The following is a 15,123-nucleotide window of genomic DNA, read 5'->3' as shown; positions in this document are numbered from 1 at the left end:
CAGGCTGTGTAAGGCCTCACAGCCCATTTGCTCTCCAGAACTGGTTGAGTTCCAAGCAGAAATTTGCCTTCGGAGACCTCTTCCCCAAACAGGAGGTAGAGGACCTTGTGCCTGAGCCACATGTGGGACTGTGAATCATTAGCATTTCATTTGAACGTTGGAGCCTGGAAAAAACGAATGGGCCATGGAAACACACTGGTCCGAGATTTGTCCCTGTAGTACTGACCCTTAAACTTTAAGCAACTTGCACTGGGTCAGCCTGTCATTAAAGCAGATGAGAGAGGTAGCATGTTGTTCTTGATGTTAGCTAGTTAACTTGCATTAACTCTAATCAGAAGCTTCTGTACATCAACAGTGTAAGTAATTGACACTTCTGATTGCCTAAGGAAGCCTAAAATATGCTAAACTTGGGTGTTTTCTTTGGTTTTGTGTATATTATCTGTCTCTTGTAACACAATATGGAAATGTTCCTTAATTCAGATCTGTGAATAAATGCTTTCTTGTCAGTTCTGGGTTTTTTGGTTGTTTTTTTATTTTTTTTTTTTTTTTTAATGCATCTGCTACCAACAAAATGTGATCCTTTAAAGCTCTACTTATCGTTTGGAAACTTATGTTAGCAACAGAAAGCTGCGTGACAAGCTGAAAACTAAGACGACAAATTGATGCATAAACGCGGTGTTTATGCTGTTTCTTTCTAGCCCTAAGCTTAAGTTACAAGTTTGTTCCTGCTTTGTCATAATGTCTTTCTAATCAGAAGTAACTAAAAGTTTCAGCTAATGTAATGGTAACTATTTATCCGTATATTGGTACCATTGAGTCTTTCCAAAATCTTACTAATTTTCACAAAAAAGGAGGAAAAAAAGAAAAAAAAAAAAAGCTGCAACACTTTGGGGCAAGGAAGGAGGTCAACAAGTAAAAGACATAGGCACATGTCCAGGCTCTTTGTAATCACTCAGTTTAAATGACACCAGATCCATTTGTGGCTGTTGTGGTATCTCTACCACCTAGTTCCTGTTGAAATAAATGGGAGCTTGACCACTGTAGTGTTGACAGCAGCATAGATTTCTCTAGTGATAAAACAGCACATGGCAAAACAATTTCTGAAGTCAGAATTTCAATGGTAATAGATGCCAGCACATTACCACAAGTATGTTCAGTTCAGTTAGAAACTGAGGAGAAAAAAAAAAAAATCTTATTGTTTGCTTCCTTTTTTTTTTTTTTTTTTTTAATTTTGATTTTTTTTTTTTGCAAGTACTGTAAAGGGTCTTTGTGTGTTATCTCCTGCAAATACATGATGGAGAGCTTGCTGTTTTATAAGCAAACAAGAGAAATTACATGTAAGGTTTTGGTGATGAGGGAATAGTTGCAAGTTTTGCTATGCTGGTATGAATCTTAAATTATTTTATTAAAATAAGTTCCCAGAGAGCAAATCTAAATTGTCATGGATCCAACAGAAGGTAAAATCAGTCCTTTGGGTGTAAATTTGTAAAACTATCAGAATGATTGTTTACTCCTCTTGTGTGGTTTAAATCAAATCTGGATGTCGTCTTGAAGTTAATGATGGTGTTTTACTATACTTCTTGATGCTTGCGGGGGTGTTTGACATCATCTTCTCATTCACAGCTTCCTTTGATGGGGAAAAGCACGCCATCAATCTTCCTTCTGTAAACAGCGCATCGTTTGTCCTACGCTTCTTGGAGAAACTCTGCCACAGCCTGCAGTGTGATAATCTTTTTAGTAGCCAGCCTTTCAGCCCTTACATGGGATGTGCACATAGTCCTACGGAGTATGATCGGAACAAACCAGGTACTGTTAAGCAACTGTTATTTTCAATTGCTGATATTTTTGAGGAGTGTGGCAACTTTATGAAATGTGACTTTTTAATCTGTCTTCCTATGATGTGAACTGATTGAAATGAATACACTGCAGTTCTTGGTGAATTGGTTCCAGTGTGGCAGTGCTTTGACAGGATGGGATAGCTCATACCACATGTGCAGGAATCATTTTGTTCAGCAAACTCCTCCTTGTAGCCAAGCCAGGAAACATATGTACTCTACCACTGTGATACTGCTAAAAGGATAAGCTCAAAACATCACATTTTACTTGTTAGATTTATGTTCAGATCATAAAGTATGCTTACAAAAAAAGATACTTACTGCCTTATGAGAAGGCGCTTGCCCTGAAAGGGAGTTCAATCTAGTCCTTCCCACATCAGTAAAAGGTCCTTTCTTCGCTCTTTATTCACCTTACTCAGCAGTGGCTTCAAAAACTTTATCTTCTACTACATACAGTCCAGTCTTCTAGTACAAAAGGTGGGTTTTGCAGGTGGCTGCTTGTGTTGTTTTATATGACACCAGTGTATTTGCTGCACTGGGAGTGTAGAGTGAAGGGAGAAATTAAATGGCTTGCGCCAAGATCTCCCATCAGGTTGTTTGCAGGGCCTGGTATTACTAGTCCCGACCCAAGGGTTACCAGGAGCCATAGCTGAGAAAACCTTGACATTAGGGCAATTTCAGAAGATTAATATTGGGTGTGAAGCTTCCTCACAGCTGTCTGATAGCTGAGTCTGTCTTCTGGGTGCTGCTTTAGAAAATAAAGTACTTTCTTTCTTTTTTTCCTCTCTTTCCAATGGATAAATTATGCTTATAATTCTGTCTGTCATATGAAAGTCATTAATTTAAACTCTTCGGAAAAGTAGCCAGGGTCAAGGTAGTTTGAGTGAGGACAGTATAAACTAAGCTGTACTTCAGCTTTGAAAGTTTGTATCAAAGTGACTGTGTCTGTGTGATGCGAGAAACTGAACTGTAATTTGCTGAATGACTGATATATGTCTTTGCTTGTGTCCCTGGACTTTTCCCATGAGCAGCTTTATGCTAGAATAATAGGTGGTGACTTTCTTCTTCACAGCAAAAGAGGAAATACCTGAAAACAGGAGTGCTAAACGATACTCTCAGGACTCTCCACCGTATACTGCTCCTCTTTCTCCTAAGCTTCCCAGAAATGATGCTCATCCATCTGAAGGTAATTACATTATGTCAGGATTATATATGAGGATTATTTATGGCTTCAGTATTTCCAGTCAAAAAGGACTGAGTTCAGCGTATGTGTCTGGTTTCTCTAGACTTGGACAAGTCAGGGTGAAAGTATGTTAATTATTGATCACCAGCACAGATTTTGCACTTAGGGAAGATCTACTGCAAGTTCCAGCAGTCCTTCTCCTAAACCTGCTAGCCTTTTTTGTGAAGGGCCTCAGGCAAATAGGTGACAGATGAAGTTTCCTGCTTCATATATGGCTATTTAGCAGAAAACCAATTGCCTCAAAATGGATTAGGAGATAAATTAGAAGCAAGTCTTAATAACTCTAGGCTGGGGCCATTAAGTCAGTAAAGGGTATAGCTTGATGATACAACTCAGCTGAGTTTATGGCTAGCTGCGACTGAAAGTTGTGCTGCTCCTGCTTTCCTTGCCTCCTTGTCCCTGCAGTGGGTTCCAGGCCCCCCGGCTGGGTGGTGAGCTGAACCAGTGAGCAAAAGCGCAGAAAACATTTTGGTGAAGCAAAGAGGAGTTTTCAGTTTACTTCTCTGGGCTGACTCACCATAGACTCTGATGAGCACAGGGAAGGGTTGAATAAAATGCAGCCATGGCCAGGGGAGCAGCGAAGCTTCCCTGTGGCATCTGGCTGTTAGATTGATTTAGCTCACTGATGAATAGCACCTTTTTCCTGCGCTACAGCTCAGCTGCAGTAACTGAGCATGTGTCTAGTCTTAGTCTGCCACAGATGTGAAGTAAAGCATCTAGATTTAAACCTCAGTGAGAAAGACTTATGAAAATGTGGGGTTTTTTACTCTGCATTTGCTGCTTAACTGGTTAAGCCATGGTAAATTGTTGATGTTGACTGGTCCCATCCGATCCATGCTTTCTCTTGCTGCAAGATACTTGCACAGCATTTCCAAAGGCTTTTTTGACATATGATAGGGATTAGTTATTTCTTCCTTCATATATTTTTTTTTTTTTTTTTGAGATCCTGGGGTCATTTTGAGTCTATTAGCATCAGTGGGGGCAGGATGATCTCTTTTTCTGTGCAAATTTAAAAGTCATAGGACTAAAGGTAAAGCAAAAAAATATAATAATAAAAACAAATTAAAATGTTCAAAATGATGGCTTATTTAAAATGGTACATCTTCTTATTTGATATGTGTAGCATATTATTGTATATAATAACAGCAGCAAGAAATACAGTTCTGCATTGGTTATCAATTTCTGTGTTACTCCAAAAGTAGTCCTGGCTTAATTCCACAGATATTGTACACGTAAGTCAGATATTTCTCGTAGCTAACTTTCTAAGTGTAGAGCACTTAATTATACTCAGATTAAGTTGTTTCAGTTGGAGCAAAACAAATGTTTGAGTAGACCTGAAATGTCTTGTAAGAAATCTTCCTCAAAGTAAACATGCGTGCGCATACTGCTTTTTAAACCATGTTTGCTAATGGATCCCTTTTACAGATGAAGTTGGTGTACTCCTTAAAATACATTTTAAGATCAGTAGTTCATGACAAAGTGCAGCTACTTGAATAAAAAAATAATTAAAATAAGTGTTTTGCTATGGTTTCAGAGGTTTGAATTTGTACTCATTGCATTTCAAGAGGCAAAGTGTTCTCTAGTGTTGCATGTTTCCCATTAGGGCAATGTCCTCTGCTGAAAATCTGGAGGTAATTTTATAGCGGTCAGTCATGGGCTGGTTAGCAAGAAAGATCTGCCCCCAAAAAGTTCTGGTTCCATTGAGACATAGTTGTCTTGAAATAGTTGTTTTGAAATATCATTTGAAGGCAAAACGGAATAATTGTGGGAAAGGGTCTTTCAAACAGCTATTTTCCTTCTTATCCGCTCAGGGATATGTTTTGCAGATTTTGCTGTCTTTCCTGCTCACTAACAGTTTCTTCTTAAACTTATGAAAGATAAAGGAGGGGAGGGTGTGGGGAATAGTTCAGTCTCCCTCTCCCTGAAAACAGAGTGTTCTTACTACTGCGGCAGATTACATCATTCCTGTTATGTATGAGGCAGAACAACTGGCTTCTAATTCCCAGAGGAGCTTCAAGAAAACAAAACGTCTGATTCCTGCTAAGTCCTTCAGTGTTTAAACAGTCTGTTGTCATCCTTACATTTGAAACATAAAGACTTTTATTAATCTACCCAGAGATCAGACATTCTGCAGTGGAACCTCCCATCTCTTTCCATACCACTGCTATTCACAAATGCTCAAAATGTCAAAGTAGAAATGTATCATTCGTTGCTCCATGGCTTGCAAAGCTCCATTTGCTAGACACTGATTTTTGAATTAGCTGTTACAGCAGTTGACTGCTTTTTAGACAAGACTGCAACTGCATTTTGTTTGTAGAGAAGCTAGATGGATGGAAGATGGATTGGACACTATAGTTGCTGAACAGAAACACCTTCTCTAAAAGGTGATGGGTGATATGCCAGCTTTTCCACCTTGTATATGTGAATTGAGAATTTACAGTAAGATAAATTCAAATTCTGGTATCTTGGGGAAAAAAGCAGGGTTAATCTTTTGCAGCCCTATTTACTATTGTTTACTTTAGGAGATATCCCAGATTTCTCCCTGAAGTTATATAATTGGAACAAATACTACTAAATTACTTTGTAATACAGTCAATTTTTAAAATCTTTTTCTCTTCAGAAATCTTGACAAGGATTATGTAAAACAATTATTAAAAAACCCCAAAGCTATATTTGGGACAGCTGCTTTTTTACTATAAAAACTAAAAGGTTTTTTCTTAATACATTACATGGACTTGTCTGATTCATGCTTAAATACTCTAGTTGAAACTTCCTGCCGAGGAGTATTGTCTCCGTTGTTTCATCCTACCTTTCAAGACTTCTGAAATGTGAATCTACAGGTTCAGTCACTTAAACCAAAAGCACCTTCATACAGCTTTGCTGTAACTATTTAAAGTATAACTTTTGCCTTTTCGTCTTGGACTGAGGTTTCTGTTAGTGGTTTCAATCTCTATAGTTCTGATTTTCCCTTGGTTGGCTACCCTTTAATTTTATAGTTCTTATTATTGACTACATCTCTTAAAGTCTCTCTGAAATTCTATAGAATGATGGCTTTTGTTTTTCATTTCAGTAAGTTGCTGCAACTACTTCAAGCTGACAAATGTAAAGAAGTTAGTTTTCTTGTTTGTTTTCAAATAAAACCTCAATAGCCACTTCTTTGCTTTTGTGATTCAAATCTAACAAACTAGAAAGTGTTTCAGTGGTTGTTTTGAGTGTTGTGTATGTGAAAGAGAAGGATTTGTGTCCATAAAAGCTGCTTTATTCCATGACTATCTAGTTCAGTAACAGATGTTACATCGTCTTGCAGATCTTGCCTTACTGAATTCACTAAATAGGGAGCAGGCTCTCTTAGTGCCTTTGTATCCCTTTCAGGATTATGCTTTCTGAAGACCAAAATACACTTAACAGTTCTTCACTGCACTCCACTTTTAAACAGGTTTCAGCGTAGAACGTAAGACCTCATGAAGCAAGTTGAAAACATGCTTGAGAAGCTCCCCAGGTTTTTTAGGGAAATACTTTTTCTTTAGTTTTACTTGGGTATTCGCCCAAGAAATTCTTGAAAGTTGTCATATAAGAAGGGTAGTAAAAAGCTTATTTCAGGAACTTGTTTCACAGAACGTACCAGTTCTTATCCCGAAGAATATGCTGCTTCACTAGCATATGTTTTATAACTTCACTAGAGTAATTTTCAAGATGGTAACGTGGGGCTTACACTTCTGTGAACCTGCTAGCTATATTTTCCAGCTCTTAACTCTCCTGCCAAAGCAGCATTTGTTTCATACAGATTTGTACATCATGCTTCCGACTTCTTTCTCGGCCTAGATATTGGCCTGATGCAAACAGAGAAGAATATATATGATTGCCAGATAATGGAGTGGTGTTCTTACTGATTTGGGGTTATTTCTCCCTTGCATAGCATGTTTCTCCCAATCCAACCTGAATTTGGTTGACTGAGAGTGGAATTTTCAGTAATCAAGCAAACCTGGCTCCTGTCTCATGGCACAGGGAAAGGGGCTGGCTAAACTCTGCTCATCTGGCTCAGAAACAGTATTGACAGGCTCTAAAAATTCACGAGTCTTCTAAGCAGGCGTTGTTTGTGTTTTGCAGAGTAGAAATTAGCTGGTGAGTGATAAGATCTAAAAAGGGGAATGTTGTTGTACTCCCTGAGACCCAATTTTCTTTTTTATTTAACTTGCTCAGTGGGTTCAGTGATTTACATGTATCTTCAGCTTTCCAGAGTCTGTGCTCATAGACCCTGACCTGTGCAAAGAACTAACTGTATGTAGATACAGGGTTGTGGCCAAAATGTGTTACGTTAGTGTGCTGTACCTGGCACTCACAGCCTTCTGTGGCTTTGCTGATAACCTGTTCAATTTTTAATGATGGCCTCTGTGTCTGAACACATTAGGATCTAGAGATGATAATTGTCTACTTGTTTTGTTTATGAAGTTAGTGACTCCCTCTGCTGTTTAGAACAAATTAAACAATTGTTAGTTAACATGAGAGTTTTTATTTAAAAATTTTTGCAAGTTAAATGTAACACGCTCTTAGTGGTTAGCTTTTTGAGAATATGCTTAAAGAAATATAATGAAAATGCTTGACTAAGATTGTTTGTTTAATGTCAGACAATTTTACCTAAAAAAAATCTCCTCTGTCACTTCCCTGTTCATGGTATTTAACCGATACAACCGAGATGATTTATGGAAGACTGTCTCAAACTTGACATATTAAATCTTTTGCTACAAAAAACGTTATAAAAATAGAGTGAGGTTGCAATGATTACTTGAGGAAAAGGGTCAAACGTTCAGCAGGAGTGATTGTCTCACAGGAGATTTGTTAACAGGTTTACAATCTGTCAGTATCTTCAAGAGAACGTAGCAAGGAGTTAAATAACAAAGGTATAGTGTTCGTCACCTTGAACATACTGATACTTGCATTTTGTGTAGCAGAAACGTTACCTATAGAAGAAAACAGCACTTCCAAAGAACACCGATTTTCTGAGGACTCTCTGGATTCTGCACTTAGTTCTGTAAATCCTTCAAGCCCGACCCATCAAAATTCCACAGAATATCGTACTTCGGGGAGTGCAGCATATTACAGAAATTCCCTTCATCCCGTGACTGCTACCTCAAATTCAGCCTCAATCCTGCGCAGGCTGTCCTTGAGTTCTGCTGGGAGTGGCGGTTACTATGAAGTTAGCAGGAATCGAATACAGAGGCGGATTGAAGGTATGCTATATAACTATGCTTTCCAAAGTATGTAGCTGCTTTTATTAACGTACAAAGTCCGAGAGTTGTGAATAAAGAAGTTCTTTGCCGTAGGGAAGCTTGCATATAGAGTGAAATGTTGTGCTGTTGCCAAGCATGGCAGGCTTGCTCATGTCACTGCAAATGCAGAACTTTGGCCTGCTAGAACTAATACTGCAGTGCAAAACCAGGGGGTTCTTGCCTGCTGCACCTTCCTCTCGCTGCTGTTGTGGACCCTGCAGCACGCCAGATCCAGGAGGGCTACTCACATGCAGCTCGCTTCCCAAGCATCTTCTCAACTATGATCGTGTCGCTGAGATACGGGGATAGAGATTCCTTCCGTCCCTCCCTCTGTCTGCATAGCTTAACTTGCCTTCCCCACATTCCCAGTTAATGGCATCTGGGGACCCAGGAGCCAAGTACAAGTCGAACTAATCCCTCTAGGTATGTCATAGTGCTAATGTTTATGCTGCTGTAAATATTTGCAGTTATATAAGGCATCTAAAAACAGATGGGACAGTTCAATATTATTCGGAGGAAAAGGAAACCTCTTTCATTTTAATATATTGCAAAGAATGCATAGTAAAAGCCGCATGTTCATATTAAGAATGTCTTATGTAAAATGAAATGTGTTATTCCTGCATAGACTGGTGATAACTTCTTCCTTTCACAATATTTTTATACTAAAAGCTGCAAGTTCCACAACTGGACCGGATCTGAATTCACTAAAAAGGGAACCTTCAAGAATATTGAATAAGGATCCTTCCACCTGGTCAATAGAGGAAGTAATGCGTTTTGTGAAAGAAGCTGATCCACAGGCACTAGCTCCACATGCAGAACTCTTTAGGAGACATGTATGATGCATATCCATTCTGTTCTAATAGATTGTGTGTGTTGTGTGAATCTCTTGAAATACAGCTTTCATGTCTATCACTACTTGCAATTGAAGGTAGAATAGACTACTCATATATTAGAGGGAGGCTGAAAATTATTTTCACACCTGAAACTCCTCCTGCAGTATATTTTCTCTGTGTTCCTGTCTTGTTAGACTAAAGTAAATGCCCACTGCTTTCCAGCTTATATGGAATAACACCAATACTGGAAGTATCTGAGTTCTAACAGCTAACATCCCTGGTACCTCTAGAGCAGATGGCATTCTCACGTACAGTATGGGGCATTTGGCCTACATAGACGACACCTCCCTAAGACAGTCTCTTTTGGAGACTGATTATCCCAAAGTGGAGATGTTGTTATGCATCATTAGCTTGACACTTGGTCATTAATAGTAATACTCAGAGAATCAACTGAAATGTTGAATTAATCTGTTTTGAAAAGCAATGTGTAGGGTTTCAAAAGATCTAACTGGATGTATTTAGAGATAAACTGTGCCAGTTTCTCTGTGCTGTTTTTGGTCTCCCCTCTTCCTTCTCACTCTGCTTTTCTATGGCAGGTTGCTCAGCAGAGAGCTGCTTTATTATTTCATTGTATATGTGACCCTCCAAAAAGAGGCTGGATTTCTCTTTAGTAGTATTTCACCCTTGTTCTGCGCCAGCTCCTACTAACAGTTAAATCTCAGAGTAAGCTAGATTGAAAGGAGAACTCAGAGTAACTTTCAATGGAGCTTCCTGTCTTATATTTTATTCTTAGTTGTATAACAAGACTAAATGTCACTTGTTTTGTCAGGTTTATATTAAAAAAAAAAAAAAAAAAAGACAGAATGGTTTTCTTTATGGTGTTTTAAGGAACTAATTGCCTGTCTAAAGTATGTAACGCTACTAAGAGCTTAGGACTGTCACATTTCAGCAGCTTCTCAACCAGGCAATTGAAATATAAGTTGTCCTTGGTCTTGATTCTAACAGTCTGTCTGGTTTAACCTGGACATAGATTTGTCTTATTTCACAGATTTAGATGGTCTGTAACCCCTTCCTCTGTGTGACTATTTGCATGTGCATGCCAGAGTCTTCCCACAGCTGTGTTCAAGGTTCAGTGCAAGGCCTCAGTGCTTGGATCATTTAATCTCTAACTGCACAGACCTTCCTTTGCAGCTTTTTTTTTTTTTTTCCCTTGACCCATTCACTTTTTTTCCCAGGTGGTACCAAATTTTGAGGTCTGTTTGGTCATTTTCTTACTATAATTTTCTTTAGCATCTTAAATATTTGAATCGTGCATTAAAAAATACTAAAATAAATTCAATTTCAGTGGCTGTCTGTAAATATCAAATTATATTATTATACTATATTGTTACTGTTTTATATATAGTAGTTAAATTTTTACTACAGTATAAACAAATATAATGTATTTTCTAGTTTTACCATGGAGCTTGTTAAAGTAGCTGTGTGTTGTTGTGTTTATTCTCTTCCTTCTGCAGGAAATTGATGGGAAGGCACTACTCTTACTGAGGAGTGATATGATAATGAAATATATGGGACTGAAGCTGGGGCCTGCCCTAAAGTTGTGCTACCACATTGAAAGACTTAAACAAGGAAAGTACTAGCCAGTGGGGATACCACCAATACATGTGTTCATGTCGCACTAAGCTCTCAGGTTCACAGCCATCACCTTTATTTGAAACTATTTTGCTGATATAAATCTTTATTTCTTTGAAAGTGCTCTCAGAATGTAGAAAAAATATTCAGGATAAAGAGGAGGAGGGAAAAAACAATCTGTATTGCATTCTAGTATTTTGTGAACTGTTTCAGAAAATCTGCAGGGGAGGACAGTTGATCAATCTGGGGGCGAGCAGGTCGGGTAACAGCGCTCTCCGAATCCTGAAAAGTGCATTCTCTCTTACAGACTTCAGCCAATGTGTTCATATTCAGAACCAAAACAGCTGAATCCCAAAGGAAAATAATAAAACAAACTAGTGTCAGGTGTTAATAATTTTGATGGGGGTGGCTATAAACTTCTACATGTTGCAAAAAAAAAAAAAAAAAAAAAATAGAAGATCTCATCTCTGTCGTGAATACTGTGTCTGGTCCTCCGGCAAAGTAATACTCTAGTATATTATTCTATATTATTCTTCCTAGGTTTCCATAAAGGGAACAGCCATATGAATTGCTTATGGGGGATGGAGGTGTGAGGAGGGGAGGGTTATGGAGGAGATATTAATACAAATATAAGCTTTTATAAAGTGTGATTATCAGTCCTTTGGTAAGTTATGAGGACAAATGTACAGTATATTGTCAATTTATGCAGGCAATAAATATTTCTGTTTCATGGAAGGACATATTGGCTGTATAAACAGCCATTGCTGGGACAGACTGATTTAACTGGAACAACGCATCCACATTTTAAACATTCCATCTTTTTGCTGAGCTTGGCATGGATATGTGTGTTCATGCTTTTTATATATACACGTGTATGTGCCGGGGGAAATGCATACTATATATATATAAAAATATACATACACACTGTACATACGTATTCAGTTTTTCAATGTGTACTTTGCACTGTGCCAGAGAGAACTGTACAATTTCTTGTTGTTTTTTTACCAGTAAATCTAGTTGTGTACTACTTCCATATTCATTAGCAGCTGTTTAATTTGTTGTCCGTTCTTGAAGTCAGAAGGTGACAAACAATCAGAGAGCGGGTTTATTCATACAGGCGAGATCCCTGTACTATGCAATACTATTGGTTATTCATCCCTTAACTCTGAGCCATATATTCTGGTATATTTCTGGGAAGACACATTTGGTTCCAATGTTTTGGGCTTATATTTCCTATAAGGAAGTGCTACTATGTAACTGATAAGCCTTTTTTGGGTAAAATAGATGCTGTTTGTGTAAGCTGCAAGAGTGAGTAGCGATAATAAAGCAGTTGTTGTCACTGCCGTTTGTAATACACATCAGGGACGAGAAAATATACTTTCTGTGTAGGAAACTGAATGTACTGTATGTAATAGTGCAAGCGATAAAAACTACTTGCTAGGGAAGGTGTAGTCCTAAAATGGTAGGTTTTATTATATTTCTTACTGCCTTTTTATATGAAAACATATAGTATAAATGTATTTTTTACAAATTTCTTTTCTGAAAATGCCTCGCTTTGCCAATAGGCTGATACTCCTCAGGTTTCAGCAGAGATACTGCTGCAAAATAATTAGTTTTGTGGCTCACAAGCATCCAAGTATTTTGTTAGTTTAAGTGACTGCAAAGCAATTTTAATTTAGCAAGTCATTTTGACTTTGAGAATTGTTTTTATTATTACATCATTAGACATTTGACACTAAGCGTTATCTATATTGATTTGTTTTGCATATCCTTTGTGGTGCATGTATGCTTAGATGAATAATACAAGAATGCTCTTTATAGTAAGAAAAGGTCAGAGCATTGGTTGGAGAAGCAGAATATTATCTCTTTGTGTTAGGAAAATATGGACTCAATTGTTGGTGTAACCATATGAAAGTTAGTTATATGAGGAAAACATCATGCCCCACATATTCAGTATATTGTGTATGCTTTACTTCTTCCACACTTTATTATGCTGAATTTCAGAGTTCTTTAGTGTAAAAAGATCTCATATGATTTAAGTGGAAGTAACTGACTGAAAACAGTTTTAATTTTTTACATTGCCATTGGTATAAGAAAAACAAAGATGTTTGAATTTTCTGTTTGGCCTTTGTGGAATGACATTTTTGTACATGGCACTATTATGGGTATAAATATTTGTTCAAGGCTTTCTGTGCATCTGTGTGCACAGGGATTACTGTGATGTTGCAGTACCAGAATTTCACCATGTTATAGCGTGAGATTCAAGCGTTCATAGTATTGTAACAGAATATATTTTTTATTCTTTATTTTCAATGGGATGTTCTTATCTACAAATAAAAATAAAATAGTTTGTTCACTGTTGTTACTGTCAGTTTTGTTTGATGTGTGTATGTGTGCGTGCTGTTTGTGTAGTCAAGGGTAGCTATCTTATCTGGCATTTGGTGGTTCCTGGCAGTTCATGTAAACATCTGATGTAAGGAAGTTTTAATGAAGAGGGTAAAATCATTGCAGCTGTTTATCTGAAGCAATTAATGTTTGAACTTTGGTTGGTCTGTGCTTTCAAAATAACAACTTAGGAATATATTCAACTATTTAGTTTTGCATATAGCATTTTGCCACTTACAGTTTACGGAATTCTCGTATAACCACCGGGGGGAAGAGACAGCTAAAAACTGTTTGTCCTGTGTTCAGCTGAAGACCTGAAGTACTTTAAATCAAAGTGGTTAATGGCAATAGGTTTAAACTTTATACGCTTCATACTTTCTTATTTCTATGATGCAGAAGTCTGTTGTTCCGGTGGCTGTTCTCAGTGATCAGCCTGTGCTTGAGAAATAACTTAAATCAGGTTAGTGGTAACCTCACATTCTTTGCAGGCAATTTATGGAACTTGGAAGTTGGTAATGACAATAGTCCAGAGGCATTTTGCATCTGATCTCTTTCAGAAGATATTGAATATCTTTTTGGTGAGTATTTGATATAGAAGACAACATGATGTACTCTCTTTCTCTGAGTTGATTTTCTATCAACAGGGATTCATCTGTTTATCTGGTTTTCTATCTTCAGTCATCTTGCAAGACAGTTCCATAACTCCTCAGTACATTGTAAGATCACTTCTATTTGAAATTAAAATACTGCTGCCTGAGAGGACTAACAGCTCTCACAGTTCATCTTGCAGAAGACCTATGCAATATTGAAATTGAAGAATGCTGTATGGCAGGGTGATTGCAGATTGCACTTGACATGACTGCACTTCTAACAAGTTTATTGTGGCTATATACATATTGTAGGACTTTTTCAGGAATGACAGTGGAAGACAGTAACATCATGTTACAAGTGTTGGCTCAAAGGGTGGAGCATCTTTCCCTTTTTTTTTTTTTTGATGCTTTTATTAAAGGCACACCATTTTTTACTTCAGGTGGTAGACAAAGAGGCAAAGATGTTCATCTTGAATACTCATGGTATTTGTAGAAACTCCTCTTCCTTTCCAGTCACTTGGGGACATAATTTGCTCATAAGCAATGTTAACCTTCTCTGTAACTCTGATGACAGTTTTATGTGAGTCTGTGGATGTGATTGTGTATGCCCTGAACGTGATACAAAACTTCTACATTTGAGTATCTCAAATATTCCTGTAGGGGAAAAAATTAATCCCTGGTAAGGATGAATAAAATCTTGAAGTTTGAACCTGATCAGATGATTCTTTGAGCTTGTTTTTCCTTTAATTGGAGGTGAAATTCAGAGAATTGAAGCATGGGTACACTGTTGAATTAACAGTTTATCTTCCTGCTTAACTCAGAGGGCTCCAGTCACCTTTTCCTATTCATGTATTATTCCAGTGGGCCAACGTAAGACCATGTTTTCCTTTAAATATGAGTAACTAATGAAAATTTATTCATATGTATGTATATGTGAATCTGTAATATAAATAACTTTTAATTTAAATGGCCATTTAAATGGCAGGCAGTCAGAGCATCCTGTGTGTTATACTATTTATCTATTCTGTTTCTGGTTTGACCTGACAGGGGTGTTTTTCTGTTCTGCGTCATCAAATATTATCTTAAGTCTACTAGGTGTTTTTGTCTAGACCCCTTATGAAACTTCTAATGCATGGTTGTCTATACCAATTACTATGAAACGATACCATTTTTAAAAAGTTTTTTCTATAATAGGCTTAATATAGTAACTGGAATTACTGAGTGTGTAGAAAGCAATGCTACTGGGAAAACCAACTATACTGCTCAACATACATATGAGCGTTTTCAAGTTAAATAAGCAGGTTTTTTATCTACAGCTTTTTGTGTTTCTAGGTTTAT

At 37.5% G+C, this 15,123-nt stretch overlaps 1 protein-coding gene across 2 annotated transcripts in view; it reads left to right on the top strand.

Moving 5' to 3' along the window:
• The window catches only part of SCML2 (Scm polycomb group protein like 2), a 72,650-nt gene extending 59,506 nt beyond the window's left edge, over positions 1-13,144 (top strand). For both annotated transcript variants that reach the window (XM_033010140.2, XM_033010139.2), the window contains 5 exons: positions 1,624-1,806; positions 2,908-3,021; positions 8,025-8,306; positions 9,015-9,178; positions 10,693-13,144. In XM_033010140.2, coding sequence (XP_032866031.1) covers positions 1,624-1,806; positions 2,908-3,021; positions 8,025-8,306; positions 9,015-9,178; positions 10,693-10,818 — 869 coding nt within the window. In that variant the 3' untranslated portion in view covers positions 10,819-13,144. The remainder of the gene's footprint in view (positions 1-1,623; positions 1,807-2,907; positions 3,022-8,024; positions 8,307-9,014; positions 9,179-10,692) is intronic.
• The last annotated feature ends 1,979 nt before the right edge of the window (positions 13,145-15,123 follow it).

The sequence above is a fragment of the Tyto alba genome, unplaced genomic scaffold (assembly GCF_018691265.1).
Source record: "Tyto alba isolate M040663 unplaced genomic scaffold, T.alba_DEE_v4.0 Super-Scaffold_14, whole genome shotgun sequence".
Lineage (NCBI taxonomy): Eukaryota > Metazoa > Chordata > Aves > Strigiformes > Tytonidae > Tyto > Tyto alba.
This window is presented reverse-complemented; position numbering and strand designations above follow the sequence as displayed.